Here is a 12,956-nt window from a genome sequence, read left to right on the forward strand (position 1 = left end):
TCACGCAGGGCTCCCAAGAAAAAAAACCAGCAAAGTGTCCCAAGCAGGGGCAGCACTCGGGGGGGGTTTGCAGGGGCTAAAGCCACCTCAAGATTCCCTATACCTACCCCTCCCAGCACTGCCACTGCCCACCCTGCATAGCTGATCCTGCCCTGAGCCCAGCACCACCTCCCCAGGAAGAGGTGGGCACAGTCCCTGGCCCCAAGCCTGCAGCTGGCAGCCCATTTTTACCCGGCACAGAAATCCAGGGGGCACATGACTCCCATGTCTGCCTCAGAGGTATGTGCAGTGGCAGGCAGCCACTTGCACCACACACCTCGATGCCCCTTAGACAAGCTGCCTACAGCTCTGTCTGACTCCCAGCCTGGGGTTGCAATCACCACTCTGGCTGGGAAGCCCCAGCCCCTGCCCCACTCCCTCCCCTCCATCTCCTCCCCCATGCTTACCTGCAGGGCGCTGGCTGTGCCCCAGCCCATATGCAGGTCAGTACCTTTAATTTTGCAGGTTCCTCCCTTCTTCCCTCCCCCTTGCCTCTGGTAGAGGGGCTGCACTTGCAGCTCACTTCTCGGCAGGGAAGCAAAAGCCACAATATTAAATTTGGTGCTGTTTTTGTCTCCCTGCCACTGATTGGTGGAGGGGCCCTGCTGCTTGCTGCCAGCCAGCTGGGAGACAAAAACAATGTCAGGTTTAATACTGCAGATTTTGCTTCCCCACCCAGGAGGAGCAAGCCACAAGCAGGGCCTCTCATTGGCTTGGGTTCCCTGGGCCCGGGCCCCGCTAATCTGCGTATGCTTCCAACCCTAATTTTCTATGATTTTATGATTTGTACTGTTGCCTATTGCAATTGAAGGGGTTAAATTGTTTCTTAGAATGGGGGATCGGGCATGAGTCATGTAGGATTGGCATGAAATTGGTTGGTATCAAAAGATTATCAAGGACTCTCAACATATGAATGGAGGTACAAGGGAAGACAACGACCAGACACTCAATTTGAAAGAAGCTGCCAGCTCTCATGAATTCAGCATGACTGCACCTTGAAAGGAGAAACAGAGGTGTGAGAACACTGTGGGAACTTGACAGCCCAGTGCAGAGAAAGAGGGATAAAATCCTGAACATTGTCAGGGGGTGGAAAGGACATGTCTGCATGGAGACGCATGGTTTGTCTTTCCGTTCTAATCCAAGGCCCCTACCTCCTGCATCCCAACTGATCGACAAACATTGGCTTCTTTTGAAAGGACCATCCTGGTTTTCTGTGAAACTTCTTCTGGTTGTATGTCTCCCATGATAGGAAAGTCTCTAACTGGAGTTTAGTTAGTTCCTATAAGGGGCCTAATTTGTTCCTAACTTGAGTTTTTAGACTTGTTGTGGGAACCCATTCTTACATGCTAGAGCAAAAGAGCTTTTCTCTGCAAATATATGGGATTTATGACTTGGCACTAAAGGTGAGACACTCCCAGAGGGACAATAATGAAGTTAGCAACCTATAAGTCCCTATTTAAATATTATTTAAAAATTTTGCAATCAAAACATATGGGTTGGTAAAATATATCACCCAGTATTTGGAAATTACAAATCCTTGTGTATGGAAAACTGAATTCAAACATGATGCCAAGTCATTATGACAGGAAAAACTGTTGATTTAAATGGGATTCGGATTCAGATCCTAATTTTTCCTTCTCTTTAAGTTTAGCCTTCTGTTTCACATTTTCACAGGATATACTACCAGAGAATTGGCTACAGCCAGTTGCTGTTAGACATCCAAGTGTTGGGAATTCGAATACTGGAGTGCTCTGGGTTGGGAGGCACATGACAACTGGGTTTAGAGGGAAGGCGCACACAGTACCTGCTTGAATTTAATGTTATTCTCACTTGAATTATCAGTACCTTCTTGACAAGACTACAAGGTCATCACCTAGAGAGCGTTTTCTGATTCCACTCAGACAGTAACACATAAGATCCTCCTGTACTTTTTAAATGTCATCTAATTTGTTCCTTAGCTTTCTACCCTAAGACCCACTGGACATGAATTTTCAGATGCAGACAGGTTTTTTGCATTTTTGTGTGACTGACAAGTTAAAATATGTCTTCAGGGGAATAATTATTCTTGAAATGATGAGCAAAATGCCTGTAACTATTTTCAGAAACCCACTTTAGAATCCTTCTGCATCCGCCAAATAAAAATATCTATGAACTTATGCTCTTGCACATTTGCTTACTGCACACATTTGAATACTACATTAAAAGCATTCATCTCCTTAAAGGAGAAAAAAATGTTTTCTTCAAAGCTTGAGTCACAAACATTTTAAATGTATTCTGTTACTATTCTGATACTGCTTTCTGTATGCTTCCTTTCTCATAAAACAGCAAAGAAGGTTGGTAAATCCAGGTAGCAATAAAAGTTTAAATTTAGTTATAGTAAGTACTGGATGAGATGTTAATGATTTAATCAACATCTTTAAGTGTCCAAAATGGTGAATGCTGCAGTATGACCATGGAATAGCTTATATATAAACAGCTGGATCAAGAGAGGTTCTGTTTAGCTGCCAAAAATTGGGAATTATTTTGCTTGCTATTATCAGGTGCAAATCAGAGGTAAAACTGCCCTGCGTCATGGGGAGGTACTGGGCGTTGGATAGCAGGAAGGAGGGTGGTTAGTCTTACCTGCCCTGAGGACTCAAATACGCCTGGTGCTGTTGTTGCGTCCCCCATACTTGGCTCCTGCAGCTATGGCATGGGGTTGTTCCTTAAAGGGAGTGTGGGAGTAGCACAGCCCCTCCTGCACCTCCAATTTTTGAAGCAGCAGAAACAGCCCCGTGCCACAGACTCTGGGGGTGCAGAGGGTGGGCTGTGCCATTCCCGTACCCCCTCTAAGTCGGTGCCTAGGTCTAGTGCCCTGCTCACCCCTTCCCCTGCCCACTACTAGAATGCTAGTCCAGTATGGAATGGTGTGGCGAGGCAGGGGGAGGGGGGTTGGTATGTGTGTACATATATATATGTGGTAGTCCAAATAGAGAAGAAAGCCTTGAAAACATCCTATGGTTGCAGTCCTAGGAGGCACTGATGAACTGCTGAATGTTCTCCATTCCTTTTGTAGTCATTAGGTATTTGAAAGTACTCGGCACTTCACAGGATCAGAGTTCAAATGAGTTATATCAGCCTTTGAATCCAGTATGAGGCATCCTGACATAATGGAGGGCTAAGCTACATTTTTATTCTGTAGCATTCTTATTAGAACAATTCCTGTTAGTTACCAAAGGGGAGATTTTGAAAGGCACAAGGGAGAATTGGGTACCCAAGTCGATAGTATCTGAATAGTGTCCCCTTTTCACCTTTGAAAAAACTCCTCTAATGCATCAACATTTTCTTAAGGAAAACACAGTACTTGGCCATCCCTGGAAAACTGTTGTATACTACCACATTTTACTTAGTACTTATCTTCACTACTAAATAACACATTTTCTTTTAAAATCAGGGTGGTTAACTGATTTGAAGACAATGCACACTGAGCTTACCTTGCAGTAAAACTAATGTTGATCCTAAACCTCTGCCCTGAGATTTGTCTTGGTAAGTTTAGTTTATGATGAAACTGAAATGTTGCCTTCACTGTGTGGGAGTTTGATTTTTTTTTAACACAGAATAGATTTCTTGTTTGTTAACCTAACCTTTTTCAGTGATGTAGAACATCCATATAATCTCACTGATGTTATAGTCATGGTACTGAACCTGGTTCAAAAAGCTAGCTCCATGTGGGTTGTCTACCAAGAATGCTTGGAAATAAATTCTAATAGGTAAGTCTAATTTGTTTTCAATATTTGTTCAGACTTTGATTTTCCTCTGTAGTTGAAGACTAGTGAGTTGATATGCATCATTCTGCAATCCTGTTTTAATTTCAGTGAGCATTTTCTTGAGGATGTTCTCAAGAGTTTTCTGAGGGACTGCCCACTTAAAAGATTTGTTTAAATAAATGTATGTATGCACTACTTTTATGCATTCTCAAGCAAGTACTCTGAAATAAAAAAATGTTAAGCATGGAGCAGAACAGCCAGCTCAGGAGGCACCTGGATGAGATATGGGAGACCAGGTTCAAGTCCTTTTTCTGTCTGCCATTCTCCCATATCCCAGGTGCATGCCTTAACCACTAGTCTATAAAATCTGCCTTGCTTGCTTTGGTAGAATTAATATTTACTGGCTGATTTATACAAAGCAGAACAATTCCAGAAGGAGAGTGATCCACCCCAAAATAGTCAAGGAGCCTGGAAGTCAGCGAAGTCACTTGGGATGTGAGATGCCTAGGTTGTAGTGTCTGCTATGAATCAGGCAGAACAGGAACTAGAATCAGGGCCTCATGTCTCAAACAAGTATCCTAATCATTTGCTAGTCTGTTATTTACCACTCTTTTGATTTTACCAAATATCCCTCCCTGAATCAGATAAACCTTTTCCCATGAAGTTTAGTCAAACCAAGTATGTTCCAGGGAAGAATTTAAGATTTGATAAATTAGCATCTTATCATTGGTTGGGGAACCTGATATTCTATGTACCGTCTGACTGCCAACTCTACATAAGACTGGTTCTGGCCTTCCTACTGTCTTTTTATCTCTCTTTCCAAGGACCAGTAGCACATGACTACTAACAATGCAGGAACATAAAATCACTCCAGACAATATCCAGAAGGAACCAGAACATCAGGGGAAAGGTTCATGGCAACACAAACTATTTAGGATTCCTGTGACAGAGCAGACTGGAAAAGTCTATGTTGGGTTTTCAATGTTGGATGTTTTGTTTTCAGAACAATCTGTACTTCTAAGTGATAAGTAGTTGTGTTCAGAAATTCCATATAAAGCCTTGTCTCTCTCTCGTACTCTGCTTATCACGTCCGTGAAGAGAGAAACTGTAAACTAGAAGAGCTCATGTCTTCTGCAGGATTGGAGGAATTTGCAAGAACTGCTGGGAATAGGAAGGGGACCGGGGGGAAGGGTGGCTTAAGTCTAATGTCAGGGCATAAGCAACACGAGTGGGAAACCCAGGTGCCAAAAATAATGTCAGATGTTAGATTTGTACTAGGAATACCTAGGGTCCAAAGAAAGGGACAGAAAGGGGCACATGGTCTTTAGCATTCAGCAGCAGTTTGTGTCCAGCATGGAGTAATTGACCTAGCTTATGACACTGCCAGAAGAACACTTAGTCGTATTCCTGATGAGCATTAATCAAGAAAATCAATGTAGATATTCCTGTTGGGCTTGTTCCTAGTAAAACAGGGGTTTAGATTGCTGGCTACTTCATTTTCAAAGGGCTGGTGGACAAAGTGTAGAAGACAAAACATGGGCAAGGTGCCCATGTCTGAATCTGTCACTAAAATTAGTATTAAAAATTTAACAAAAAAATCAAAAATTCCTTGGCCACTAGATGGTGCATAGGGACTATCACTGAAGAGCTGGAGACAGTGACAATAAGAATGCATTTAGAGCTGGTCTTAGGCAATTTTAAAGGTAATTATATTATAACTTGGCCTGGTTCACATAGGCTAGATCTAACAGTTAAATGAGGTATTGCCAAATCGTGCTGAACAGCTATTGAGCTCTTGTTTTGGCAGGTAGTTGGAATGCTAGATCAGAGTCTCTCAAACTTTGATCCGTGGCATTGTCCTCAAATGCACTATCCATTAAGTTATGAAGTCATGCTTGCTCATTCTTGCCCATGCGCTCTCTCTCACCCAGTGAAGCCTATATTCTTTACTGCATAGTGACACAGTTTCAGCAGGTATAGGTGAGCTGCCCCCCCTTGCAATATAAATGGTGGGTGCAAAAGAAAAGTGAGCCTTTGGAAAGCCACTGGTTTGGGATGTAATTACTTATATTTCAGGAGGAGCTTGTACGCTCCAGATCCTGAGTGAAAACAGGTGCTTAAGCTCTAGTGCTTTCCTCTGGAGCAGTTCCTTCTTGCTCAGTATGTAGGGTACTGATTCTCAACCAAAGACCCTTGAAATCCTTTAAAGGGTGTTGTGCAGCATCAGCACTGCTAGGTGTGTAAACAGCTGCACATAATTCACATTCAGACCTGTTGTAGCCTAGGTTCTTTGCCACAGAAGACAAGGTTGGATTATTTTTCCCTAATCAAAAACTGAGTGGAATCTAAGAGCTTGTATTTTGTAAGGGGTGTCTTGAGTCTAAAAAGTCTGAGAACTTCTGGTGGAGTTTCAGTACCTAGCTCTCCCTGTGGAGTGCATAGGTACTAGGCACCTAACTGAGCGTTTGGGATTATGCTCCAGATGTTCTGCCCTAAAAATTAGGTCCTGCTGTGCTCAACCTAATAGATCTCTGATTCCATTATTGGATTTAGCCAACTGTGGTTTAGCCTGTCACTTGGAGAGCAGAATATCATTCAGAATCACTGTCCTGCAAGCATGTAAGCATTTGTTTGATAGGAGTCAAAGATCATCCAAACTTCCTCAAGTTCTCCAACCAGATAAGAGAAGGCAGAAGTGCTGGGGGAAAAAGGAGGAGTAAGCTTCATTACACTACAGAAATTAAAATGTATCATACCCCAATGCCTCTGAAAGATTTGGGGTTGAATATATCTACTAGAGCTAAGTACTTTCAGATGCCAGGTAAGCTATTTTTAAGAGAATCCCTATCATTTTTGCTAAAGCACCATTTTATTACTTAATCTGGTTGTTTTCCTTGCAGGTTTTACTAATGGAAACTGTATGCACTTGATGACTTTACCACACCTCTTCCTAGGTTGCCTGCTGTGCCTCAAGCATCCGTTAATAGACAACGCCACACTTCCCTTCTCATTATGAGATATGTCAGTCATTTTAGACCTAAATGTATCTGTCCCAGATGAACTTGCTGTTATCTCATGTATTATTGTAAATGACAGCAGAACGCTCAAGTTGAAGGGCTGCCACATTGTAAGGCTATATCAAGATCCAACTTCCCCTCCCTACACTTGAATATTGCATTAACGAAATGTCTGCACTGCTGCAATATTTGCGCTGACTGCCCCAGAGCTATCTCGGGCCTGGGGGAATTTCAGCCTTAGCTTCAGCATGGCTGGTTTGCAAGCCGGGGCAGGCAATGATTGCATGTGAAATGATGGGGCTCTTGGAGGCGTGCCAGGATAATTGCTGAACTGTGAGTCTATGACAAAAAAGGGGATTTTCCATGATAAAAAATTTTGTGGTTCCAGCTTCTCCAACCATTTCGGCCCCTCCGTTTGAATCAATTTTCACGTCCGCAGTAGGATGCTATAAATGTGTGCAGAGCTCCAGGAAGACACTTCTTTGGCAAGGCATGTCTTTAACTTGTGGAATTCCTGCCGCAGGAGGTACTGGAGGCAGACAGCATAGCCAGGTTCAAAAAGGGACCTGGATACATTCATGGATGATGGATCTATCAGTGGCTGTTGAACAGAATGGTTGGAGATGTTCCCTTGGCATCTCTGACTCCATGAATGGTGGATGCCAGGGACATATAGATCAGAGTTTCTCAACCTGTGGGTTGCGACCCAAAAGTGGGTCACAAGAATGTATATGAAAGGGTCATGAACAAACTTTAAAAATGGATTCTCCTTTAAAGGAGATAAATGTGGGAAACTGGCTTTCCCCCTACAGGCTGGCAGAGTTCAAGGGGCTGCTTGGGGACCCCTCATACCCTATGTAGTGGGGGGATGGGGGCAGGGGGGAATATGAAAATACATATGCAAATGAGTCTTATTCTTTACTTTATATTGCTCACCAGTGAGTGAGAACTGGGTCCTCAAAGTTTAAGCATTTCTTTGAGGCAAGCATTCATAAGAAAATACTGGCAACAAACTGGGGTAAGACTGAGTGTAGAAAGCATCTGAAGACCCAGACTAAAGAGGCTGGGATGAAGGATGCTTCCTTATAGTTTCTTGAGGCATCCAAATCCCACCAGGCTTAGGCCTGCACGTAGGATGTCTGCCAATGGATTTGGGAGTATCTGAATCCCAGGGTGAGTTCCTGAGAGTGACTTGGGCTTTGTATATGCTGCATCAATTAGCTGCCTCGTAAATTATCTTACGTTTTGAATACTTGTTATTATTATTGATGGTACAACGTACGAGGGTTAAAATTACGAAAGATATACGAGAATCAACATACACCCGCCACCACTGCCCGGCTGGGGACGCCGCTGCTCCTACAGCTCTTCCCCTGCCCCCGCCCACAAGCTCTGACGCTCGGCTCACACGCACCAACCGCCCCTTAGCCCCGCCCCCAAGCTGCGCGCCAGGGCAGGACCTGAGCCATTATGTCCCCGCCCACTTTGAAGAGAGTTGCGGGGTGGGGTTCGGTTGCCAACCCCGCCCTCGTCTTTTCCAACCTCTCGCGATACTTCCGCCTTCCGCCCCGCGGGGGTGATGAAAGAGGGGGAGGTTGCTCTCGCGAGAGGTCTCCCGCTTTCTCCGCCAATCGCAGGCTGAGGGGCGGGGACAGTGGGTGAGGTGGCAGGGCGGCGTGAGCTCGCGACTGTCGCCGCGGGGGGGAGGGGCTGGGTGCGAGGGCGATGGGCCGCTGGCCGCGATGATGGCGGCGGCGGCTGAGCTGGAGTCCTCGCTGGAGCTGAGCCTGGGCGGCGGCGCGGGGCCCGGCGGGCTGCCCCCCGCGCGCTCGCGCATCTTCAAAATCATCGTCATCGGCGACTCCAACGTGGGCAAGACGTGCCTGACCTACCGCTTCTGCGCCGGGCGCTTCCCGCAACGTACCGAGGCCACCATCGGCGTGGACTTCCGCGAGCGCGCCGTCACCATCGACGGCGAGCGCATCAAGGTGGGTGGCGCCAACCGGCCCCGCGCCCCGGCGGGTGGGAGAGGAGGGCCCCAAGACGCCTGAAACCCCTTGCCCAGTCCCCACTCCTGGTGTTTTCGCGGGGTGCCAGGTTTCCCCCTCAGCGGAGCTCCCTGTTTTTGGCATTGGGACCAGGGCAGGTGTGAACCCGAGGCTGATCATAGTTCATAGACAATTTAGGTTAGAAGGGAGCCTAGAAGGCCTAGTCTGACCTCCTACTCACAGTAGGGCTGGCCCCAGCTACATCATCCCAGCCAGGGCTTTGTCAAGCCTGGTCTTAAAAATCTCCAGGGATGGAGATTGCACAGCCTGTCTGGGTAACCTACTCCAGTGCTTTGCTGCCCTCCTCATGAGACAGTTCTTGCTAATATCTAACCTAAACTTCCCTTGCTGCAACCGGGGATGGATGCTCCTTGTTTTGTCATCTGCTACCACTGAGGACAGTGATGGCAGACAACCTCCATCTCCTTGTATAACCTCCCTGCTGGTAGTTGAAGGGTGCTGTTAAATCTCCTCTCACTCTTCTGTTCTCCAAGCTAAGTCCAGCTGCCTCAGCCTCTCATTGTAAATCCTGTTCCCCAGCCCTCTAACTGTTTTCATGGCCCTCTGCTGGACTCTCTCCACTGATCTCTACCCCATGCTGATGACCCTATCAGTTGACTGTCAAGCTCAGGATGGGGGTGCTACACACTCTGTGTATGGCCCCATGCAAAGGAAACACAAAACTATTACCCCTATTTTACAGGCCACCTTTGTGCCTGGTTTGCCACCTTATGGTGCCGTTGATTGACTGAAGGTATAGCACTGTTTTTATTCATGGTGTGATTGACATTTGAATCGCATCTTTAATGTCATATTAAAGGGCCACAGTCCTCATACCAGGTCAAAAAACTAAGGGCATTTATACACATGGGGGGAGGGGGCGGCAGTTTAATTAGAGCAGCTTTGAGATCCATTCTAATTAAAGCCCCTGGAGGATCTTGTGAATCATCATCCTCATGCTTAAAAATGGCAGTGCAGGCAATTTATTTAAAGCTCATTGAAAGCACCCCCGCTACCATTTTTAAGCCGAGGAACGCTGATACACGAGACATGAGGCTGCTGGAGTGTGGTAATTACCTCACTCCAGCAGCCTCGATTAATCAAGTCTGTCCCAACACACTGTAATTTACAGCATATTGAAGCAGCATCATTGCTCGTGTAGAGTAGGAGCAGAAACTTGCTTAAACAAGATTGAAACCAACATCCCCAAATCTTAATGAGGTGTTAGGTCTTTGGTTCACTGAGTTGATACCTTATGTACCCTGGTAAGATGTCATCACCTTTTTTTTTTTTTTCTTCACTTTGTTTTGCTTTCAAATGCCCTTTGAGATACTGGTATAAGTTCTGTTGTAGCTATGTTTTAGCTCACTCCAGGATGTGCACACAGCTGTACCCACAAAGTATATGCATACAAGATGGCTATGGCCCAGGGTCTCTTTGTGCCCTGTGCTGGTGCCTACAGGGCTCTGGGCAGGCTGCCAGAATGCTGTGCTGATGCAGTGTTTGTAGCCCCAGGTCCTGTCACTGGCCTGGAAGAGGCGCATTGGACAGATGCACACAGAGCAAGGGTGGCGCTGCTCTGAAATCGTTCCTGAGGCACAGAGGCCACAAGGAACATGCCCAGGAGGGAGCTGGAGAAAATGAGATGCCAAGTATGAGACCGCTTGTTCTCCCTGGCACAATGATTCTCCCCCTTGTTGGGCTTGAGGCCTTCCTCTGACTTTTTTTTTTTTTAACTGAGCAGCACCCCATTTCAAAAACTAACTTATGTATTACGGTGCTTACCTCCTTGCAGACAGGCCAGCAGTGGGGGCCAGGGATTGGCTAGTCGGAAACTAGCCTGAACTTGCGCAGACTGCGTTATGTCTTTGCACCTTGTATGCGCCTTGCTTATCGCCACACTTTGCAGCACCCTTTTCTATCTGGTTGAGAATTGCTGCTCTAGCTCAACATGAAGGCTCAGTGTTACAATTTACAACAGCAGCAGTGAGAAATGACAGGCCACATGGAGCAAGCTGCTACATATACTTAAGATGCCAGCCATCTTGAGCAACTAGGTCAGCTTTTAGCAATGAAAGACTACAGTGTATTTCAGCAACAGCTTTAAGGCTGTGTTCAGACTGCCACATGCCAGGGCAGGAGATCTAGTGCTGAGAATGGCAACATCACATCTGCTCTTCCCTCTTGATTCTGATCATAGTTTTTGTTAGCTCTTGTTCTTACCTTGAGCTTAGGTTGGTAAAAATTGATCCAAGTGTGAACCTTTCTTAGGGAGCTTAAAGGCTGCTAAAAGCAAACTTATACAGCTTGAAACGTAGGTGCAAGACATCAATTGCTTGCAAAATCTAGTGGCAAAATGTTTTAGTGTGGCTTTTATTTGTTTCTTAATAACCCAGCCAATATTATATTGACATACATGGGTTTCCCTCGATTTATGCTGTAGAAGTGTTCCCAGGGAATGGCATGTAAAGCAAACCCTCTTTACAGTGAAGCAGATAGGGATGCATTCCCAGGGCAGTGAGAGAGGAAGGGAGTTGGGGCTAGGGAAGGGGCAGGGACATGGGCGCAATGCAGCCCAGTGGCTGCAAGCAGGTGGCATCTGCCATTCCTAGGGCTGCAGCAGGGGCAGCACCAGGCTCTTCGTGGTGCTTGGGGTGGACGGCAGCCCCACTCACCCCACTTCTCCCCATTTACCTCACTTCAGGGCTGGGCCCCACTCTCCTGCCCCTAAAGAGCCTGCTGCTGTCGCCGCCAGCTCAAGTCTGCAGCGGCCACTGGCCCCAGCCTGCTCTCATCCAGCTGCAGGTGGCTGCCCGCCCCTGCTGCAGCTGCTCTAGGAGTGGCCGATGCAAGCGGCTTGCAGCTGCTGGGCTGTGCCATGCCCCAAACCCCTGGGGCTCTGCTTCCCCTGGTGCACTGAACCCCCCTAGCATGATGCAGCCTAGGAGCTGCAAGCAGGTAGTATCCACCGCTGCCAGGGCCACTGCAGGCTGGGAGGGCAGGTTGTGGGGGCCTATGGCAAATTTTGGGGTGGCAGCAGCCCCTCTCCCAATGCTATGGCCCACCCTGAGCACCACGAAGAGCCTGGTGCTGTCTCCAGCCTGAGTCTGCAGTGGCCACTGGCCCCATCCTGCTGTTGTGTGGCTGCCTGCCCCTGCTGCAGTCCTAGCAGCAGTGGATATCACCTGCTTGCAGCTGCTGGACTGCACTCTGCTGGGGAGTTCAGGGCATGGTTCCCCAGGGGAAGCAGAGCCCCAAGAGGGTTTGGGGCATGGCGCAGCCCAGCGGCTGCAATCTGCTTGGATCAGCTGCTCCCAGAGCAGCTGCAGCAGGGGTGGGCAGCCGCCTGCAGCCAGACTAGAGCAGGCTGGGACTGGTGGATGCACCAGGCTCTTCAGGGGTAGATGAGTAGGGCCTGGCCCCACGGCCCTTTCCCCTCCCCTCACCCCTCCTTCCACTCATGGCCCTCTTCCTTCTCTCACAAACTCAGACTTACCTTTTGGGGAAGGGTGAAACGCACCTATGCTGGTCGCATCTATGCCAGTTTACCTCACATATAACAAATTTTGGGTACAAAAGGGTCATTGCATAAGAGCAAATGCACATAAATCAAACCCGCATAAATCAAGGGAAACCTGTACCATATATTAAAGTCCATATTATAGTTTGGCCTTAGGCACTGAACTTTAAAAGATAATGGAAGCATGGGAAATAATTATACACTTGGAACCGGGCCCAACGCCTGTTTAATACAGTACAATACTATTCAGTTTTTGATCCCATCAAATTTCACTTATGATATTTCTTTTTTTATGTGTGTTTGTTTGCATGGCTGCTGGTGAAACAATAAAGGAGTGTGGGCTTGCTAGGCCATCAAGGCGTCGTCTCCTGTGCTTGCAGAGGGGACTTGCAAGAAATTCTGAAAATTGTCACTTCAAACCTGTTACCAGATTTGCCTGCTACTTTGGGGTGTGCTCATTTATTAGGGCTAGGGTCTTGGTAATTCTATTAATGTGCTGCTTGTGTTACTTGTGTTTCTATTATGGAGCTGTATCTCTCCCTTCTGCAAGCCCTCACCCCCAATGGAGCTATCTTGTAGGACTCAG

At 46.9% G+C, this 12,956-nt stretch overlaps 1 protein-coding gene across 1 annotated transcript in view; it reads left to right on the top strand.

Moving 5' to 3' along the window:
- Positions 1–8,491: 8,491 nt before the first annotated feature.
- Positions 8,492–12,956, top strand: part of RAB33B (RAB33B, member RAS oncogene family) — a 14,264-nt gene continuing 9,799 nt past the window's right edge. Inside the window, exon 1 of the mRNA XM_019534365.1 lies at positions 8,492–8,790. Coding sequence (XP_019389910.1) covers positions 8,545–8,790 — 246 coding nt within the window. The 5' untranslated portion in view covers positions 8,492–8,544. The remainder of the gene's footprint in view (positions 8,791–12,956) is intronic.

This window comes from Crocodylus porosus, unplaced genomic scaffold (assembly GCF_001723895.1).
Source record: "Crocodylus porosus isolate Cpor-Errol unplaced genomic scaffold, CroPor_comp1, whole genome shotgun sequence".
Lineage (NCBI taxonomy): Eukaryota > Metazoa > Chordata > Crocodylia > Crocodylidae > Crocodylus > Crocodylus porosus.